Raw genomic sequence first — 22,792 nt, forward strand, 5'->3', positions numbered from 1 at the left:
GGGTTGTCTTAGCTTCTACCACTTTTCCTACTCAATGGTAAGCCTCTCCCCAAATCAAGTACTCTAAACTTTAATGCATTTTCACAAGCATTTGGCCCAATTTTACAATCAAGCACACCCATCAACTATTGATTAATCACACTTAAATGTGAACTAGACTTGTGCTTAAACATCTTGGCTAAATTGCAGCATTATTTATTTGGAAGGGAGAGGGGATATTAAGCAACTGAAATAAGAACAGACCAGCCAGGATCAAAAAGTAAACTGATTATACATAGACAATTCCAGTTGTGAGTGTGCTGGAGAGAGAACAAAAATACACAAGGGAAGAAAACCTAGGCTTTGGCCTCCCCTCCAGGATATTAAAGCTGGGGTATAGGATGGAGAAGTCCCATCTTCCAAAAGGATTTCTTCAGCCCTTGCATCCTCCTAGCACTTGACTATTGATTTTTCAAGAGAAATGATGAATTTATGGTAAAACTCAATATGGAACACTCTAACAGTGACATTAGCGCTTGAAACAAATTTTCATTCTTTGCTGTGGTTGAATCAACTCTCCTTTTGAAATTCATCTTTATTTTTTATTTTCCAAAGTTTTTTTTTAATTGAAAATGGTTTGCTTAGGGTAGTGATAGGATATGCTTAGGGTAGTGAGTGATACAAATTCAAAATCTAGTTTGTGAAATGTCAATATATATATTTTTTCTATTAAAAAGACCCATCTGGGATTTAGTGGAATGAAGTGAGCGTTAACACTACCCAAGCTACACTTCAATTAGTTACTAAAACAATTCAAAGACAATATATGACATTTGACTTAATAGACATGTGTTCTTAACACCTAAAACATATTGTAAACCAACAATTGAAATTCATGTGTAATAAAGAGCTAGAAAACTTTATAGTATAGTAAATCTTTTATAGACCACTCACCACATATTCATTCTTGTGAAAAACTAAGGATCCTCCTTCTCCCACCTCTCTAAGTTTCGGCTAAGATCATTATTCTGAGCAATGATATGTACACCTGAATAATTCACAATTTCTTTCTCTTTCGAATACTTTATACAAAAATCTTCAGGTTTTTCTCTTGTGCTAATTTACCGTTGTTCACAGCATTTCAAAAAATACGAGTGGAACTTCAATCTACTCTTTTCAAACCACATCAACGTCTCTCAGAGAACTGAATCCACTCTTCGATTTCTTTTATCTTAACCATAGAACTTACAAGGGCCATTTATCAACAAAATGTATTTCTTAAGAATTTTTTAAGGTTTTTATTTTTTAATATCATTTTGCAATTAAAAACTCACAGACCAATGAAGCATGCAGTACACAGGGAAAGTGTTTTCTACAAGGCAATTATACCAGAAATACAACACTAAAGTCTAAGTTCTTCTTTTAATATGGAATATTAAAAGAAATAAATTTTTCTTTTAATATGGAGTATTAAAATAAATTCTTTTTGTAAGTAGACTTCTGCCTACCGTCATAACCTGCTCCAGATCCTGAAGAACCGACCGCAAAACTTCACAAGTGAAAATTAACCTGCTTTCATATCACCTTTTAAACCACTATCAAAGTCATATTGAGAGGGCATGAATTACACCTTGTCCAACAGAGAAGATTCTAAATAACAAAGATAAATGGGCTTCAAATTTACCTGTTTCCCAGTGCAACCTACTAACTGAATTTAAAGGATCACCTCCAACATGCACACATGCACACATATACACTGTTTTTCAACAGATGGCTGAGCTGCAGCAAACCCGGGATCGACAACAGGGGCTTTAGGGTCCTATGCCCTGCAGCGCGGGTGGAGGCTCGGACGAAGAGGCCAACGCATGACACCCGTCTGAGCCACAGCTGGCAGAACAGAGCTTCAATCCTGTTTGATCTGACCCTCTAATGAGTCACTGTCCCAATCATAACACCACCCCACTTCCTAGCGCGTCTTCTATCTATTTTCTCGCGTCAAAACGGATAGAAATTGACTTAAACTCGGCATGAGAGAACTAAACTCGGCATGAGAGAACTGTGCACCGGCCAGAGCTGCCAGCGGCAAGAAAAGCCAGCTGAAAAGAGAAAGCCCGAGCCACTCTTTTAAGAGCCCCGCTGGCCCGGCAGCGGAGGAAGAACGGCGTACAAGAGTCAGTGCAGAGGGCGAAGACCCGGAGAAGCCGCCGCCACACCCCAGCCCTCCCTCACCTGCCTGTCCAAGCCTCCCCGGGCACCCGTACCTTCGGCCAGCGACTCTTCCAGGGTGACCTGGTAGCGGCCGACCGCGAACACCCGGACCCCCACGGACGAGCCGCCGGAGCCACAGCTGGTCACAGCGCCGCCAGCCCCGCCACCCGCCGCTCCGCCGCCGCTGCCGCCCTCCGACTTGGGCATCCGAGAGAACTTCTTCATGGTCCCGCCCGCGCGGGGAGCGCGCAAGGGCGACCAAGAGCGCGAGTCCCCAGCCCAGCGCGCAGCCGGGCGTCAGGGAGGGGTCGCCGCCCCGAGCCGGTCCGAGCGTCCGAGCGCGTTGCGGCCCGCCAAGCCTCACATTCCGTGCTCCCCGAGCGCACAGCCCCGGCCCCGGTCGCCCGCTCCGCGGCTCGGCTGCAGCTGCCAGGCTCCCGCAGACGGCGGTGGAGAGGGCGGGGACGGGACGGGACGGGGCGGGGCGGGGCACGAGGGGGCGGGTCCGAGTGCAGAGGCAATGCCGCCGCCTCCGCTAGTGCCCTGGGCGTCCCCGCTGCCTCACTCTGCGCCTGAAGCGCGCGAGCCCGGGTGGAGGGAGGGAGCAAGGGAGACGGGGAAGGGGGCGGGGCGGCCGGCCTCTCCAGGCAGGAGGCTGGACGTCTCAGGCCGCAAGCTGGCAGGACCGCAGCCCGCCGCACCGCCGCTGCCCCCGTCAGACCCGAGTCGCCCGCCACTCGCGGCCGTTGACGGGGCAGCGCTGCCGCCAACCGCTCACTGAGGCTGGTCGCCCAGCGCAGGCGCGCTGCCCGCGCCGCCGGAAGTGACGGTTCCGCCTCTTGTCACGTGGAGGGGGACCACGGGAGGTGATTGTGGGGGTTGGGGACGAGGGCAAAGTCGGGGATCCTGGGTCCAGGGTTGCGCCGGGAGGGTACTGGCTAGGCCCGGCTTCGGCCTGGGAGGTGGCCCAGGGACTGGCTCCTAGTCCAGCGCCCTGATCCATCATCTCGCCTGAGAGTCGCTATGTCACTCTCGGGGCTTAAAAATGCCGCCAACAACTTTACCTCTGCTAAGGAACTTCTCGCTTCCTTTCTTAGCCAGTTGTTCAGGCCTTCTCCCCTGAGAACCTTCTTCCGCTCGCCCACCCTGACGTGGGAGGTGGGAGCAGGACGGAACTGGAGTGGATTCCAGTAACTGGGTTTCTAAAGCCGACTCGGTGTTGTCGCGCTCTGTAGCGGACGCTTGTGCTGGGAAGCGTTTTGCAGTTTATAAATTACTTAGGAGTACTTTAAACACCTCACGCCTGCTGTACAACAGCCATATGTGGGTATTCAGAGCAGGTATTAAGGCCGTTTCATAGACCATCACCTTTGGCTAAAAGAACGGAGTCTCCCAAAGTCACAGCTGGTACGTGGTAGTTAGGGACCATTATTTGATTCATAATTTTGTGCTTCTGGCCGTCCTGAAAAAGTAGGTTAGGGTCAGATCGTCGAAAAATGGGCAGATATAGGGCTGTTTGGAAGCAAAAGCAACCACTGTGTCCCCTTCTTGAAGAGATTCGCCTCCCCCCAACCAAAAATAAAAAAGCCTCGTTGCATCAGTTTCATAAACCGCAGGAGTCTCCTGACTGCAGGGCGAAGCAGTAAAACAAATACGGGTGTAAAACGTTTCAGGATTGGTAGGTAATAACAAACTGTAGGACATGTGTAAAGAGAGCAGCCAGTTCTCAGCTGCAGCCTACTTTTCCACAAAAGAAGATAGCACACACACTGTGCTCAGAAGTTCCAGTTTCTTAAGAGAACCAAAAACCTGGAACTTTTTTCTAATGTGGCATTTCCCAAATTTTTAAAAATATGGACCAAATAAATTGTGTGTCCAGGACTCCAGTGTGCACCTTCTTTGAAAGTAGATGAATGTGCTTCTATCTCCACCCCTATTTATTGCTTTTAATGAGATAACGGGTAGAAACATTAAAAAATGTGCTTAGACAAAAACTTCGAGCTTAAAATCCTTGTTCTTTCTTCTCTGCTATCTGTAGAGAAGCTATTTCTGCCAACACTAAAACAGGATTTAGGCATTTCTGCTGCATAACCCACTAAACTAAAATTCTTCATCCAGAGACCTGACCTTTAAAGTACATTCCAGCTCAATGGAAGTGAGATTATATGTCAGATGATTGATGTGGTGTGGCAGTTGGGGATTTCCATTTAGAACCAAGCTGGCCACTTTGGTTGCTGTGGGGCTTCATTATGGAGTCTCATTCTTACATTTGAATTGTTTTTATAAGCAGAATAATAGAGAGATTAAGTCATTTCATACAATTCAAAACTGGAATCAGACAAACATACAAAGTTTGGGCCTGATATAAATTCACCTGATCACAACAAGCCTGTTATAATAAATTTGAAAGTTTACGAGGATCACTTGAAACCAGGAGTTCAAAACCAGCTTGGTCAACATAACAAAACATGACAAGACTTCATCTCTCAAAAGAACATGAAAAATTTTAGCCATGCGACCAGGCATGGTGGCTTACACTTGTAATCCTAGCACTTTCGAAGGCCGAGGTGGGTGGATTATGAGGTCAGGAGATTGAGACCATCCTGGCCAACATGGTAAAATGCTGTCTCTACTAAAAATACAAAAATTGGCTGGGTGTGGTGGCATGCACCTGTGGTCCCAGCTACTCAGTAGGCTGAAGCAGGAGGATCACTTGAACGAAGGAGTTCGAGGCTGCAGTATGCTATGATGGCTCTGCTGCACTCCAGACTGGGTGTCTCTAAAAAAACAAACAAACAAAAAAAAGTTTGATCTGTCAAAGTGGGTTAGGGTATAATCCCAGTACTTTGGGAAGCCAAGGCGCATGGATTGCTTGAGCTCAGGAGTTCAAGACGAGCCTGGGCAACATAGTGAGACCCGCCCCCCCGATCTCTACCAAAAATACAAAAATTGGCTGGGCGTTGTGGGGCGGCACAGGCCTGTGGTCCTAGATACTTGGGAGGCTGAGGTGGGAGGATCACTGGAGCCAGGGAAGTTGAGGCTGCAGTAAGACATGATGGCACCAACTGCATTTCAGCCTGGATGACAGAGGAAGACCCTGTCTATAAATAAATAAGTCAGTTTACAATTGATGTGGTAAAGATTACTTCTATGAACTAGTGCAACTTGACTTTTGATATTAAAATGTATAATTATAATAAATATATAATTAAATGTGTAATAATATATAGACCCCCTCTGAAAGACTAGAATAACACCAAGTAATATGTTCTTTGATTTTTTTTCACCAAGCATGTGACAAAATTTGGATATACTCCCAACTTCATAGAACATTAATGTCACAATATTCTGTAACAGCCAATAGCAAGAATATAACTTAAAAATACAAAGACTACTAAAAATCAAAGCATTAGCAAGGGGTGGTAGCGCACACCTATGGTCCCAGCTACTCTGGAGGCTTAGGCAGGAGGATCATTTGAGCTCAGGAGGTTGAGACTGCAGTGAGCTGTGATCACACCACTGCACGTCAGCACTCAAGCCTGGGTGACAAAGCAAGACCCTGTCTCAAAAAAAAAAAAAAGCAAAAATATTGTAGAGTTGTCTGCCCTATTGCCCTTATCCAGGAAAGATACATTCCAAGACTCCCAGGGGACACGAAAGTGAGGATAGTAACCAAACCATATATATATAATTTTTTTATATATACATACCTTTGATAAGGTTTAGTGTATACATTAGGTACAGTAAAAAGTTAATAAGTAATAAATTATAACAATTTCATGGATGGAAGATTCATTTTTACTACAGATCTTAGCAATCTCAGCGTATGATTTTTTTTTAAGTTAAGTTGAAAACTTCACCTTTTCATTTAAGGAAAGCACTTTATGGCTTCTTTTTGGCAAATTCGAATTGCCAGCATCATTACGCTTGCACTTGGAGCAATTAGTAAGTAAAATAAGGGTTCCTTGAGCACAAGCACTGTGACAGTGGATCTGAAACCTGACAAGGCTACTAAGTGACTAACAGGCAGATAGTGTAGACAGCACAGATATACTGGGCAAAGGGATGATTCACCTACCAGTGGGGCTTCACAGAACAGCATGCAATTTGAAATTTACCAATTGATTTTTCTGGAATTTTTCCATCTAGTATTTTTAGACCACAGTTGACCAGGATAACTGAAACTGAGGAAAGTGAAACCGTGGGGATGGGGGATTACTATGTTACTAGTAACAAGAAGACCAAACATTTACAACACTTTTACTACCAAAAGATGTTGGCATCTGTTGTTAAATCATATTCTCCTAGCAAATTTGTGAAATAAGAATATGTAACCTGAAATCAATTTTTAGGCAGAAATTGAGACATTAAGGGCAGACTGTAACCAGTAGAAAAAACATATTGAAAATTCTAGTCTTTCAGATTTTTACAGAAAATGTTATAGGCATATATTAATTTCTCATTCTTATACATTAAATTAATTTACTGGCTTATAGTAGATTAAGCATTGTAAAGACTTTCATTTTAATGAATCATGTAATTCCTGGACATAATAAAATACTTTTCTTGAATTAAAAACCTTTGTAATACACTAGCTAGTGCTTAGAACATACTAAATGCTATGACGTGATCTGAAGATTCAAGAGATAAATGCAGAAGTCAAATCCCAGACCCCAAAGCAAACTTTTGTATCAACATACAATACTAAACATATAGTATCTTTCCTAATGAATAGATTATTAAAATCTGTGCTTATGATTTTAAGAGGTTCCATACATTTTTTACCTCTCACACTTTTAATGAGTCAATATAGCAGAATATTTCTGTACTGTAAGTAAATATATCTTTTCCAGATATTCTTGTATGTGGGTGAGTGTGTGGTTACAGTTTGCTAATTTTCCTCAACATGTAGGGGAAGGATTACTGAACCTAACTGCATCACAGGACACATACTCAGAGTGTCTTAATCAACATTATTTGAATTTGAAGGCAAAAAGAATGGGCTCAGTGGTTCTGAAGCAGAAATTTTAGTGAATACAAAGATGCGGGAAGGCCAGGCCTAGTATCTTACGCCTGTAATCCCAGCACTTTGGGAGGTGAAGGCAGAAGGATTACTTGAGCCTGAGAGTTCAAGACCAGCCTGGGCAATATAATGAAACCCATCTCTATAAAAAATTTATAAATTAGCTGAGTATGGTGGTGCATACCTGTAGTTCCAACTACTCAGGAGGCTGAAGTGGATCACTTAAGCCCAGAAGGTAGAGGTTGCAGGGAGCCAAGAACACACCACTGCACCATTGCTAATGTTGAAAAAGGAAATGTTTCCAATGTGTATATCCAGGAAAACTCCCTTGTGTATTTGGAGTTCCATGCACAGGGCAGTCTCAGGCAATGTGTTGGTGGAGATGTAGCTGCTGTTTCTCTTACTTAATAGTCTAAATTCCAAGTTCTATGTACAGTTGTACCCTTTCTTATTGACAAAGAGATTGTTTTTTTGCAATTGTCCAGATGCCATTCTTTGCATGTTTCTAACCACCTCCCAGTTGTAGTGACCAGGTGAACCAAGGTGAGCCCAGTGCACCAACTAATCTTTTGGTGCATTCTTTCAGCTTTTGTTTGATACTTCCACATTGGGCATTCTCAGATCCTCAGAAATGATGACATTATTACTGTGTCGATATCCCACATCATATCCAGTTTTCTGGTTTATTATAAAAGATATATAACTCAGGAACAGCTGCCTGGATGAGATGGAAAAGGCAAGCTATGGGAAGTGGTAGTGCACAAAGCATCCATGCCCTCTCAGGATGCACCACCCTCCCAGCACCTCGATGTGTTCACTGACACAAAAGCACCATCTTCTAGTTTTACACTCATTATTAGACCATGAAAGAACATCCATTTTGGCTTCCTGTTGCAAAATGAAATCTATACCAAAAACAATAAATGTAGATAATTTGATTCTGACCATCTTAAACAAGAGCATTGAGGTGACTTACAGTCAAAACACAGATATAGAATAACTTAATAAAAGTAAAAGAATTATAATTTTATTTCAATTTGTTATAGATACCTCAATCTTAAATATTTATAGCTGTACAGCTATAAAAATAGTTGGAAAGTTGCCACATAATGAAGACTCTTTTTAAAATAGATTGCTTCACTTTAGGCATTTCACATTACACATTTCTGATAAAGTCAATACATCATTCTAGCTAACTACAGGATTCTGAGATCCTTAAACAGGAAGAATTTTGACAATGAGGAAAGGGAAAATGATTGTTATATTTTGTCTTCTGCTGGAAAAATATAACCTAACCCTCATGTGTTTTGCATTAAAGTGGTTCTCAAAAACTTAAGAGAAGTGAGAAAGACTGACACAGATTAAACAAATGTGCTTATCCCAAAAGACGTATTCTGCTGGCACAGTGACCTTCATAAGTCATCTTCATAAGCCCTAATACCTGATTAATCATTTTTCCTCATAAGTCAGTATTTTCCTTTGATAACATATCTTCTACCATCATTAGCCTCACTTAATATTCACTGTTAAGAATAATTATTTTTCCTCAGCCAGGCATGATGGTTCACACCTATAATCCCAGCACTTAGGGAGACAGAGGCAGGAGGATCATTCCAGGCCAGAAATTTGAGACAAGCCTGAGGAACACACTGAGACTCTGTCTCAACAAAACATTTTTTTTCACTTTTTTAAAAGAATATATTTTCTGCCTAACATTATTACATTATACCAAGTTAAATGTTCATGTCTTTGCTTTCAAAAAAAGTAAAAGTTTTAAGGTCTATTAAAAGAACATATATGACTCCATTATTAAAACAAATGTTTGTTTTTGCTTGTTTGTTTTTGTTTGTTTTTTTTTTTAATAGAGACAGGGTTTCTCTATGTTGGCCAGGTTGATCTTGAACTCCTGACCTCAGGTGATCCACCCACCTCGGCCTCCCAAAGTGCTGGGATTACAAGCATGAGCCACTTGCGCCTGTCCTTTTGTTTTTATTTTTTGAGATGGAGTCTCGCACTGTTACCCAGGCTGTAGTGCAGTAGTTCCATCTCGGCTCACTACAATCTCCGCCTCCTGTGTTCAAGCAATTCTCCTGCCTCAGCCTCCTGAGTAGCTGGGACTACAGGCATGTGCCACCACACCCAGCTAATTTTTTTTTTGTAGTTTTAGTAGAGACGAGGTTTCACTATGTTGGCCAGAATGGTCTCAATCTCCCAACCTTGTGATCCACCTGCTTCGGCCTCCTAAAGTGCTAGAATTACAAGTGTGAGCTACCACATCCGGCGAACAAATGTTTTTAAAATATCAAGTGATATTTAAATCCTCTGTTAAAACCACTCAATATCATCACCATACCTTGTAAAAATTCATATGTACCTTAAAAAATTAATCTGATCTAACAGTTCAAAATATCCAGGTACTCACAAATATTCTTAATAGGAAATATGACTCATTTGACATGAAATAAAATTCTACGATAGAGTTTTGACCATGCCTTTAAAAAAGACTGCAGGATATAGGCACCACCACCAAGAGAGGCACTTTTGTCCTTACCCAACAAATGGGTTGAGGGATAGGGGAGTTCTGCACCTTGCCCTCATGCCTCTATGACAGAGTAGATTTCTCCGTAGAGAAATATTTGTCCTAGAGTAGGATTACAGACAAATTTCTGGTTATGGTCTCACCCTCCCTTGTCTTTATAGCCTGGTGTTTCCTTCTTGCAGACAAGCTACTACCTTGCTCCTGTTAACATTTATATAAAACTTTAGCAGTGTATAAAATAAGAACTAATTCTTATTGGGCACTTGCAATGTGCCCGTGCTATTCTAAAGTGCTTTACATGTAACTCAGTAAATCTTTATGACTACACTATATGATAGCTTCTATGATTACTCTTACTTTGCAGAAAAGACTACTGATGCATGGAAAGATTAGGTCACAGCCCAGGGCTTATGACTTTTAACAGGGTTCAAAAACAGGTAGAAAGACTTTATGGCTCATGCTTTTAACCATACCATACAGGCTCTTTGAAAATACGTAATAAATGAAATGATAGCTGCAGTCTGAAATAATAAGGTACCTCCTGCTGTACTCTCCGTTTATCTTAGATGACTGTGCTGCCACAGCTCAGGGAACTCTACTAAAATAAGTGGGATTATGTTTAATTTCTGATTAACAGGTATTTTACAATTTTTTTAATTTTTTTTTTTTTTTAGGTTTTCACTCTTTATGACAAACATTCCATAGCCATGATTCTCTCCAGTCAAAATTTTTATCAGATGATGCCACTGGCCTTGGCCAATCAGAGAGTGGAGTCATCTGACTCACCCACCCTGTGAATGACTTCGAAGATAGCATAGGTTTTAAACTGGCCGTTAAACCTGCCTGTGACCTTGTCAACCTCCACCACGTTCAACTGGATGGATGCATGGTCCTTGGCACTAGTGATGCGGTTACTAGCAGAGCCTTTCCACCACATGTACAAGTCCACAAGCTCGCTGTCATTCTGCATCTCAAGACTATGCGGGCTGCCACCACACTGTGCAAGAGCAGAGAAAAGAAAACAACTGAATATCTGTAAAGTTTAACAAATATTTGCTAAGTATCTAAAATGTGTAAAGCACTGTGGATTGGGGCAGCTAGGAGCAGATGAATGAGTTGAATAAAACAGGTCGTGGCTTCAGAGTTTACATACTTTTGAAGGGGATACAAGCATGTACAGGACCGTATAATAGAGATGGAGACAGATTGAGAGTGGAGATAAGGCTGACTGTACGTTTTTATATGAAATGATGAGCCCTAAGGTTGTATTATTATGGTATGTTGCCTTCAAGTCTCCTCCTGCCAGTATGGCTGATGTTGTGATCTTATAGACTTCTGGAGACAGAAAAGCAGCTCTTGTCAGTTTGGAAGCAAATAATCCTCCTGGAAACATTTCGAATTCTGTCCCAATGTGTTGAACTGTTACTGAAGCTCTATACATCCGTGACACACATATACACATGCAAAAAATTCAAGTTACTGTAGAGGGAAAGAGAGGAAAAAAGGATTGAAGTTAAATTCAGCTTTTGCTTCAATCCTTCATAAAATTTACATCTTGTTTTACCCAGACTTTTATCAAATGTGGTAGATACTTTTAACTGAACATGAACAGTGTGCCAACTAGTGTGTGAACGGATTCACAATAAGAACCCATACAGTGTGATAAAAATTATGGAATTTCAGAGGTGGAAAATGATATAATCAAATGGAGGAACTGAAAGGAAGCAGAAACGAAACATTGACTGAGCACCTAGTATGTCTCAGACATTATGGTTAGCACTCTCTGTATGTTACCTCTTTAATCCTCTAACAAGTGAAGTAGACATTATTACCCCTGCCTTGCAGCTGTCTACTCCAGCCTGCCCTGAAACACTTTCATTTCTTACCAAGCTGTTTCAGGCCCTAATGCTCCCTCAGGTTAGAATGTCTTTGTTCTTTCTCATGATCACCTGATTCAGGGCTTTCTTGACCTCTGCCACCTGCCAATCCAGGGTTAGAATGGATCGGCTTCTAATTTGTACCCCACACTACACTTTACAGACCTGCAGAACTACATCTGTTGCTTAACTACAGGGGCTTCCTTACATATCTATCTGCCTCTACCGAACTATAAGAGCTTTGAGGAAAGAGAAAATGCCACAATATTGCCTTAAAACCCAGTGTTAAGCAGCATGCTTGACATACTAGGTGTTAAATAAATAAATGAATGACTTAGCCAAAAATCTAGTAAGTAGTAGAGCTAAGGGGTTGAGACTAGGGTGAAATCTCAGGTCTGTCTGAAACACCAAGTTTCTTAGCCTATCTGCACCTAAGTTTTGATCGTTTTTAAAAAAGGAAGAATCTGGTTTTTGTTTTCAGTGGTGGTATTGTGGTTTTCTAAGGGGGCTTGGAGGTGGTATACTCTACAAGTATCAAGTAATAATCTATAATTAATGCCAGTCGTAGCTCTGGACACATCATAGATAATCAAGAAATATCAGTTCCCCTCTTTCCCTGTATCATCTTGTTCAAAGTTATACTTGAAGTGACAGAGCAAGGACCTAAACTATTCTACCAGGCTACCCTTTCGTCACAGGTGCCTCACAGAAATAAACTATTCTTTCTTTTTTTGGTGAGTTTTAGCTTTCTTAGCATTTATCATTTCATTTCCTTTTCTCCTATTTTGGTAAACTTAAAATTGTGATTGTAGTTGAAAACAATATAGGCAGATTTGGGGCAGCAAAGAGCGTTTGCCCTGGCTAAAAGCTTCCGAAGGGCAAGAACCATGGCTTTTCCATCTGTTTCTATGTCTGTCTCCCAGTAAATGCTTAATAAACATTTGCAGACTGAAGTTCATTGGCCAACATTAAGCCTGGATCATTTCCTGAAACTTTGATGATAGTCTTAAGAGAAAAAATGCTGGTAGCTAAAAAAAAAAAAAAAAGAAAGAAAGAAAGAAAAGAAAAGAAAAAAACAGGAAATGGAGAATTATTCAGTGTATAGGACTATATAAGAAAGGCTATCCTGGCAGAGTGTGGTACCTATAATCCCAGCACTTTGGGAGGCTGAGGCGGCCGGATCACCTGAGATCAGAAGTTCAAGACCACCCTGGCCAATGTGGTGAAACCCCGTCTCTACTAAAAATATAAAATATTAGCTGGGTGTGGTGGTGGGCTTCTGTAATCGAAGCTACTCGGGAGGCTGAGGCAGAATTGTTTGAACCCTGGAGGGGGAGGTTGCAGTAAGCTGAGATTTCGCCATTGCCCTCCAGCCTGGGCAACAAGAGCAAAATTCCATCTCAAAAAAAATTTAAAAAAGGAAAAGAAAGGATATTCTGATTCTGGAGTGAAAAGCTTATGCAAAAAGCTTATGCAGGACAGCATGATCAAGAGAATGCTATAAGTAAAATCATCAACAAGTTAAAGATAGGTGAGAAACTCTGAAACTTGACAGTTGTAAATTTGAAAGCAAAGCTTGGGGATATAAAAAAAAAAAAGCCTGGTCCCCACTACTGCAAACACACAAATCTGCTTTAGAATGATGATTAATTTTCCCCCGGCTAAAATACCTCACCCTTTTCACTCTTTTTGTTCTTGCTGTTTTCCTAACCTTGAACACTGTCTTTTCCTCCTCACCATCCACTTTAGTCATTTACAGCATTCCTAATTTGCTTTACCTTCTTCACGTTTTTTCCCAGTTTCCTCACTCCATAACAATACAATGATTCTCAGAATTGCCATAGCACTTTTGTCTGCATACAAAGCCCGGCATGCTCTGTTCTTTAGTAAGTCACTATGCATAGTCTTAACTATGAAACAAAATATACAATGTATGGTTTTTATTTTTAAGTAATCCCATTGCATGTGTAGTACAATACTAGGCACATTACAGGTGCTAAATACTTAAGTGCCTGGATAGTAAATGCCACTTTGAATTGATATTTCAAGATGTGTGGGGTATTTAAATTGCATTTTGGATTAACAGGCTAAAAAGGAATTAAAGACAAATACTTTGAAGGGGGAGTTACAATGGAACAGAGTGTAGATAAGAAGAGATAAATTTCACTGCATTGGTGTTTAAAGGTTAAAAAAAATAATTTCCTGTTCTAGATTTTTTCTTGAAAAAAATCTCCATGAGGTATGAGCTGATATTACCTAAAAAACAATTTTCATTATTTGTTTTCATCTTGATGAAGATCATATATCACCTTAATGTATATTACAAGTTAAAATGAAAATGTCTTAAATTATATTACTTGCAAATTGCTTTTTATTGAACATTTTCAATTATTCTATTTGCATATTTCTCTAAAAATAATCTTTAAGGGAGTCACTCTTAAAAAGATTAATACATCCCAGCACTTTGGGTGGCCTAGGCGGGTGGATAACCTGAGGTCAGGAGATTGAGACCATCCTGGCTAACAAAGTGAAACCCCATCTCTACTAAAAATACGAAAAATTAGTCAGGGGTGGTGGCACGCACTCGTAGTCCCACCTACTTAGGAGCCTGAGGCAGGAGAATCGCTTGAACCCAGGAGGTAGAGGTTGCAGTGAGCCAAGATCATGCCACTGCACTCCAGCCTGGGTGACAGAGCACTACTTCGTCTCAAAAAAAAAAAAAAGGATAAGTACAGTAGTAAGTACAGTAGTTCCCCCTTATAGGTGGTCTTACTTTATGAGGTTTAATTTACCCAGGGTCAATCTCAGGCCAAAAATATTAAATGAAAATTTTCATAAATAAACAATTCATAAGTTTTAAGTTGCACACAGTTCCAAGTGGCCTGATGAAATCTCATGTGATCCCACATCACTGTGAATCATCCCTTCATCCAACATATCCATGCTGTATATGCTACCTACCCATTAGTCACTTGGCAGGCTTTTTGATTATCAAATTGAAAAAGACATAGTATATAATGGGGTTTGGTACTATCCTCGGTTTCAGGTATCCTCTGGGGGTCCTCAAACATATCCTCTGAGGATAAGGAGGGGACTACTATATACTTTTTAAAAGCCTTTATTTTTCATACTTCAACATGACACCTGATTTCTCTTCTGTTAGTGGGCCTGCTTACACTGAAAGAGAACATTTTTTTCCATTTACTGTGACAACACCCAACTAATGTTTACTGATAAACTAGCAGCAGCAAGTCAGAGCATCTACAAAATGCAAGGGGAATTGGCACTCCTGAGTTAACTTTAATTCAAAAGTGAAATTGCATAGCTGAAAGAAACTCATATAATGTAAATGTTTTATAAAAATTCTTGTCACTTTTATTCAAATAAAATACTCTCTGTTGAGTCCCCATGCCATATCCATATTATAGACAACCATGTTTGTAATTTCTAAACTTAGAAACTTTGTTTTATTTTTTAGAGATGGGGTCTCATTGTGTAACCCAACAGGAGTGCACTGGTACAATCATAGCCCACTTCAGCCTTGAATTTCTGGCCTCAAGCAATCCTCCTACGTCAGCCTCCTAAGTAGCTGGAATTACAGATGTGTGCCACCATGCCCAGCTAATATTTCTAATTTTTTTGTAGAGATGAAGGTCTTGCTATGCTGTCCAAGCTGTTCTCAAACTCCTGTCCTCAAGCAATCCTAACACCTCAGCCTCCCAAACTGTTGTGAGTATAAACATGAGCCACTGTGCCCAACCAAACTTACAAGCTTAATATAGATATATGTATGTCTCTGTATATGAGTATATTTAGGCAGCATTGCATTAAAATGCCCATTCTGTATTCACTAACACCAAATTCAAATTTTACATGCATATGTGAACACACTGAGTCATTGAAAATGTGCCTAAAATACATTTAAATCAAAATAATTATTATGAGAAAAATTAACGTCAATATTTTGTATGAAAGAGAATTAATCATAGACTTGACCAACTTAAACTTTCAACTTTCTCATAGTATGTGATAACAAACAGGTGATAAAAACATTTATAATTTATGTCAAACAACTAAAATTGTTTCAAGTAATTTTACATAACAATTTTTATTTTTGTTGAATTTATCACTTGTTTTGATAACATTGACACACAGCCTCAGACAAAGAGTAACTAGGGCCAACTACTTGGCTGGCCCTTTGTACATAATTAAATTAATTAAACAGGTACTTAATGCAGGCCTACACACACACACACACACACACAGCATTGTACTGGTCACAGTAGGAAAATAGAAATAAGACATAGCCATACTCTTTGCCAAACATTGAGTCTAGTAGTTACAAGCATGGTCTCTTGTATTCATTGTCATCCTGTACTTTTCTTAGGTCTGTTCTGCCTCTGACCACACATTCTTCCTTTCATTCACCATTGTTAACGTTTCTCGCTTATGACTTAACTACTTTGCTTCCCTATAATTATAATAACATTTCTCTAATAATGAGAATGCTAACCTTAGCAATTGAACTCCTCCTAACTGATTTTACTCTATAGTAATGCCCTGCATATTGAGAATAAAGTTTAATTAAAATAAAATATATACTGTATGTACATTTTGGATAAAAATAAGTACCTTTAAGGGAAACATCAATGTTTCGGTTTAATAAAATATATTAAGAATGCAAACACATTTCCTTCTTTAAAAGAGGTTTGCTTTAAATTCTTCATTAGAAGAATCCATTATTAGCAATTCTAGTAGAACATTCATTAATATTTCATATTGTCACATCTCTTTTCATAAAAGCAACATTAATCACTAATTCAACCAGTTCAATCTACTGAATTACTAAGAATTTATAAACATGTTCTAAGTATGTGCTAATTAAATCCTTAAATTCTAAAGGTGAATTTTTTTTTAAAGTAAAATGCAAACACTACATTGGATTTTTAGTCATATGATTGTTTAGGGGAAGGCTTTTGTTCATACCCATCTATTAGCATACCTACAGAGTGTGTAATCAAACTCAGTGTTATAGCTATCTTTATGTGGTAATCATATGAATATTGTTTGTGACAGTACTTTCAAGATAATATGTTATCATCTTGTAAAAAATACAATTTCTTAGCCAACAAGTTTTACTGGTTGTTGCGCATATAAAGCAATATATTTTGTGAAATAAACAGAGAATAATATAATTTGATGATTTCTGTAGTTTTCACTCATTGGCAAAGAGAAAAACTATTATATTTTCTTGAATAAAAGCATGTACTATAAAAAGGCAATGGTATTAGTTAGGTTGCCTCAATTCTAATGTATAATGGTTAATTTACTAGGCTGTATGAATAATACATTTCAGCTCTGAAGACAAATTTAAGTTATTGATGATGCCATTATTTTGCTTGATCTGTTTGGCATGTTAACATCTGATGCTTGTTATTAGAAATCCAGCAAGAGCAGAAAATGAAAAAGGCATTTATTATCTCTCTAGCCCTATAAATGTTAGCAGAAGGGACCAATATAAGTGTGAATGGAAGATTGGCAGTTAGTATCTGCATACTGACTTTATATTTTTGAATCCTAATGTCAGGATTGTCTTTTATAAACAATTGAGCACTTTGTCAATTCACGTTTAATTTAGTATTCATTATTCAGCACACACTTATTAAGCCAGCCACTATATGTGACTCTGCACATTGATTAAATGATTAATAAGGCACATTCTCTTTATTAAGGAATTATGCTCTGATGAAGAGATAGATGCATTCACATCTAACACAAAGCAGGTGCTGAGTGCTGCAGTAGAGCTGGGAAGTGTGATAGGAGCATAGTGGAAGGGATTAATTTTAATAAGGTATTGAGCAGGATTTTATGGAGGAGGTGGTATTTGAGATGAAGATTGAAGAAGAGCTAAGATGTCAATAAACGGTGATGATGGGCCAATTCTATTTGAGTGACTTCGTCTGGCCCATACCTCCCATCTGATCCCCATATACCCTGTTCTGCTTCTTTATTGCATAGCACTCATCTTCTAACATGTTTTACAATGTATCGTATTTATTGTCTGCCTACCCATCCTAGAATGTTCTGACAGACACTTTTGCTTTCTTCACTGATATATGTTGGTGCCTACAAGTTCCTGCTCAGTGTAGATGCTTGACAAGTATATGTAGAATGAATTAATGAGGAGAAAACATAAGTAAATCATGGAGGCAGAAAATGCAGACTTTTTTTTTCAAATAATAAAGGATTCAATATGGCTGCTATGACTAGGAAAGGCCTTTTGATGGCCATATAGTATGAGTGGGAAGAGTGCTTGATGGAAGGAAGTGGCCTAAATATTTTTCCTTACTTTGCCGCTAAACAGTGAAGCCAGTTTCTCTGTAGCTCAATTTCTCATATGAGCAATTGATTATTCAACTATAATACCATGCACTTTATAAATAGTCATTGAATAAATTAAATAAGAAGCTCCAGTTCTGACATCTTTATATTTTTACCATCTCCCATTTTATTTACATTTTTTTTGTATTTTGATTTTGCTGCTTGAAATTGTACTCTCTTGCTACAGTTGTCTCCTTATCACTTCAGTTTATTTTTAAAAAATACTGAAGTCTATAAAGTGTTTGAATCCCCTCTATCAAATAAAATGATGTTGATTGAATATGTCCAACATTTGCTGAAGGCAGATATCAGAACGTGGCATGCAATGTCAGAGTAAATACACGCTACTCTCAGCTGTTATATTAGTTTTTATCGTTCCAAACTGCATCAACCCATAGGAAAAGGGAGGGTCTTAGAGACAGACCCAAGCAGGCTAGAATCACTAAAAATACAATTTTTGGTATGTTAGTGGGATTAGTGTCCATTGTGGAAATTTACGTTGTGAATACATTTACATTCTTCTTATTTCTGTCCTTCACAGTGTTATTTATTCACCCATTTGTCTTATTGTGTTCTTTCACTGTTTTGATTTATTTTGTTTTGGTTTTTTTTAGTCACAGGCTCTGGCTCTGGCTCTGGCTCTGTCACCCAGGCTGAAGTGCAGTGGCTTGATTGACCACAGCTCAGTGCAACCTCAAACTCCTGAACTCAGGTGATCTTCTCGCATCCGCATCCCAAGTAGCTAGAACTAGAGGTGCAGACCACCATGCTTGGCTTCTTCCCATATATTTTGTGGCAGAAATATTTAGTGGTATCATGAACTACGTTTGTTTATTGTAAGTCAGCTTTGTCCAAAAGACTTTCTCATATGCTCAGAACGTTCTGTGTCTGCACAATCCAATATGGTAGCCACTAGACTACCATAACATTGAGCACTCAAAATGTTGCTAGTGTAACTGAGGAACTGGATTTTTTTGTGTTCAATTTTAATAAATTTAAATACTCCCATATACTTACCAGTTCTACCAGTTGGACAACACAGATGTAGATATTGTTCTTTCAGAAGGTTCAGTAATGACTATCTAATTATTTAACATTTTAAGGATAAAATATATTACACGAGCTTCTGTATCTAGGAGGACAAAGCAGAGATGCTTTTCTCTATTGCTATTTTCTTATTTTCCCCTGAACATTATATATAAAACAAACATAAGAAGACTCTGAAAGGTGGAGAGAGGGTAGACCAGCTAGGGGCCTTTGGACCCATGAACAACATAGCAGTGAGTACACTGGATTTTGGGTTTTTTTTTTTTTTCTCTTTATATATTCTAGACTTAAAGCTGAAGAAGCAAGCAACCTAGGATGACGATGGCCAAGACCAAAAAAAGCCCCAGCAGAAGCATATTCTCTCTAGCCAAAAGACCAGGAAATAGGTACCCTAGTAAGACAAAAATTTTTGACATTGACTGCTGTACTTCTTTCAAACTGTGACCCCGTCTCCACCCATATCAGTAAAAGCTGAGTGGAGATCCTGGACTTCCATTTTTGTAAGGTTATAAAGATACAGCCAAATTTTCCAAGGACCAATAGAAGTTCCAATAAAAACCAGATCTTTCATCCCCACTTGCCTATAAGGAGTTCCACATTCCCCTTTAGCATCAATAGAGCCACATGGATTTCTACCCTCTCCTTGCAGTAACAAGACATCCCCACTGAGGTTATATCAGAGAGACTCTAGTGGAGAGTCAGAACTTTTATGACCACTCAACAGTAATGAGACCACCCACCTGTGATACCAGTGGAATCCATGTGGGGAGATGGGATTTCCACTCCACCAGCATTCATGAAGAGCCTGCCCCCATCAGAGAACAATGGAAACTAAGTGCAAAATATTCACTCTACCTCTGCCTGGCTGTAAGGAGGTGGTGCCCACACTTCTGTCAGGGTGGCATCAGATAAAGCCAGTTAGAAAATAAGATTTAAATAATATCCAGAATCTGGTAATGCAAAATATTCTGGTTTTATTAAAAAATTCCTATTCATGTAAAGGAGGAAGACTTCAGACTGATATTGTTCTTTCAGGATTCAATAATAAATGAGCCTCAATTGAATAAATGAAACTCAAACTCAAATAAAAAAAGGCAATCAATAGATGTCAATGCTGAGATAACAGAGATGTTAGAATTTCAAAGCAGCCATGATTTTAAAAAAGCTTTAATGAGCAATTATAACATACTTGACACAAATGTAAAAATAGAAAACCTCAGAAATTAAATAGAAGATACCAAGAAGAACCAATTGTATCAGGGAAATACAATAACCAAAATTAAAAAACTCAGTAGATGGGCCTTCATCTCACTAGATGGCCAAAAATATGATCAGACATTTCACTAGAAGGACATAAGAATGCAAATGAAAAGATGTTTAACATCCTCAGCCGTCAGGGAAAGACACATTTAAACCACAATGCAATAGTAATACACACTTACCAGAAAAAAAAGTGACAACACCAAAAGCTGACAAGAATGCAGAGAAAGTGAGTTACTGAGACGTTCCTGGTGGGACTGTATAGCCACTCCACAGAACGGTTTGGCAATGTCTTTAGACACTAAATGTGCGATGACTGTACAACCCAGCAGTTGTAACCTTGAGCACTCATCCCAGATAAAGGAAGTCTATGTTCACACAAAAGAACTGTACATAAATATTTATTTATAGCAGTTTTATTCATAATAGCCAAAAACTAAAAACAACTAGATGTCCTTTAACAGATAAATGGTCAAACAAATCATAGTAGACCCATACTATGGGACCCTAATAAAAAGGAAGAAATTATTGATATACTCCACAACCTATATGAATCGCTAGAGAATTATACAGAGTGAAAAAGCCAGTCCCAAAAGGTTACACGCTGTATGATTTCATTTACATAACATTTTTTGCGATGACAAAACTATAGAAATAGAGACCATACTAGTGGTTCCCAGGAATTAAGGAGGTATTGGGGTAAAGAGGGAAATAGGTGTGGCTGCACAAGGGCAACTTGAGAGATCCTTGTGGTTATAGAAATATGCTATATGTTCACTTATATCAGTGTGGATTCCCTGGCTGTAATACCATACTGTAATTTTGCAAGATCTTATCATTGGAGGGGTTCCCTCTGCATTATTTTTTTCTTTTTCTTTTTCTTCCTCCTTTTTTATTTTTTGACACAGGGTCTTGCTCTTTTGCCCAGACTAGAGTGCAATGGTGTGATCATGGCTTACTGTAGCCTTGAACTCCAGGACTCAAGTGATCTATGCCCAGTTAATCTTTTAATTTTTTGCAGAGACAGGGTCTCCCTGTGCTGCCAGCCTTGTTTCAAACTTCTGGACTAAAGCTATCCTCCCATCTCAGCCTCCCAAAATAGAGGAATCACAGTGTGAGCCACTGCACCCAGCCTCTGATTATTTCTTACAATTGCATGTGAATCAGAAATTATCTCAAAATTAAAAGTTTAATTAAAAATAAATAAACAAATGTCTCATAAGCAGTCTATGTTAAGCATTAGAATTATTCAATTTTAGGATTTTGGTTTATTTTTTAGTGTAATAAAGTAGGCCTTTTATAATCTTTTCACTTCTAGCTGCCAATTAAAACCAGATTCAACTTAGTTGTATTTATCTCTAATTTGTCAAGCAGAGCACAGAATCATATTAGATTGTTTCTCTCCCATTTGTATCCATTTTTACTTTTGGATTTGCTTGTGTTTTATATTGTTGGAGGTTTCTACTTCACTTATCATCCAAATTCTGTTTTAATAAACAATTGACAGTCTAAACAGAAAAAAATTACGAGTTTCTTAGTAAGAGTTGCTCAGTAGAACAAATCTTTTCATGCTACCTATTCCTTTACTCAACAAAGATTTATTGAGTGACAATTATGTGCCAGGCACTGTTGGGGAAACAGTAGAAAACAAGACAAATCTCCCTATATTCATAAAGTCTATATGTTCTAGAAGGAAGAGATATATTGATAATTAAAATATATAGAATATCAGATGGAGGTAAGTGTTACGGAGGAAAGAAACTGCAGAAAAAGGTGGTCGAGTGCATTAATAGTGTGATCAAGAAAACGACTGCCTTACTTCTAATGATGAACAATCATATTATAGCAGGATTAAATATAAATTTTCCAAAGAAGATTACAATTCACAATAAAAGAGAATGACTATAGAACAGGAATTTGCAAGCTTTTCCTTCACTGTGATGCATGTGACAGATGGCAGTCATATGTGTCACACACTTCCATAAGTAAACCAGTGAGACTTCTCGTGTGCTATGTGTAATTGCTGGTACCTGGCTGTAATCCTTCTCATTTTCTCTCAGAAAGATCAGCTCGCAAAAAATCAATGAATGAGAATGTATATTATTACAGTAGTCCTAAATATGAATGTTTAAATCACATGTTTAAAAAATTTTGTACTTTATTTCTTGCAGTAAACAACTGATTTTAACACATCTGCATATTGAATCATTGACAATGAGAGTAATAGTAATTGTGTGTGTATAGTAATATCTCTTTTCTAGGGTATATGCAATTATAACATGGATCTTACAAATAGGAAAAAAGAGATGCAGGGCAAAAACTGTAAGAATCAATTTTAGAACAGCTTCAAATCAGCACTCTTAATGAATACTTCAACAGAGCTGAAATTTTGGCATTAAAGTAAGTGAATACTCAGTGGACCGATGGCTGAATTTCACTACCTGAGTGGGCAAATTTTCCTGACTTAAAAGTAAAATA

At 38.9% G+C, this 22,792-nt stretch overlaps 2 protein-coding genes and 1 pseudogene across 3 annotated transcripts in view; 1 reads left to right on the forward strand and 2 right to left on the reverse strand.

Annotated features, from left to right (window-relative positions):
• Positions 1-2,632, reverse strand: part of BMP2K (BMP2 inducible kinase) — a 148,075-nt gene extending 145,443 nt beyond the window's left edge. For both annotated transcript variants that reach the window (XM_035293461.3, XM_035293460.3), the window contains exon 1: positions 2,241-2,632. In XM_035293461.3, coding sequence (XP_035149352.2) covers positions 2,241-2,412 — 172 coding nt within the window. In that variant the 5' untranslated portion in view covers positions 2,413-2,632. The remainder of the gene's footprint in view (positions 1-2,240) is intronic.
• On the forward strand, positions 1,924-22,792 carry LOC128931603 (uncharacterized). Its single transcript, XM_078367002.1, has 4 exons — positions 1,924-3,594; positions 15,272-15,355; positions 18,622-18,719; positions 19,340-22,792. The coding sequence occupies exon 1, from the start codon at positions 2,411-2,413 to the stop codon at positions 2,966-2,968; it is 558 nt and encodes a 185-aa protein (XP_078223128.1). The 5' UTR covers positions 1,924-2,410; the 3' UTR covers positions 2,969-3,594; positions 15,272-15,355; positions 18,622-18,719; positions 19,340-22,792.
• On the reverse strand, positions 10,435-10,742 carry LOC108590957 (small ribosomal subunit protein eS21 pseudogene; annotated as a pseudogene).

The sequence above is a fragment of the Callithrix jacchus genome, chromosome 3 (assembly GCF_049354715.1).
Source record: "Callithrix jacchus isolate 240 chromosome 3, calJac240_pri, whole genome shotgun sequence".
Taxonomy (NCBI): domain Eukaryota; kingdom Metazoa; phylum Chordata; class Mammalia; order Primates; family Cebidae; genus Callithrix; species Callithrix jacchus.

What these genes read in the sequence shown, in the direction of transcription:
- LOC128931603 (XM_078367002.1), top strand. Translation starts at nt 2,411, where the DNA reads ATGGTCCCGCCCGCGCGGGGAGCGCGCAAGGGCGACCAAGAGCGCGAG.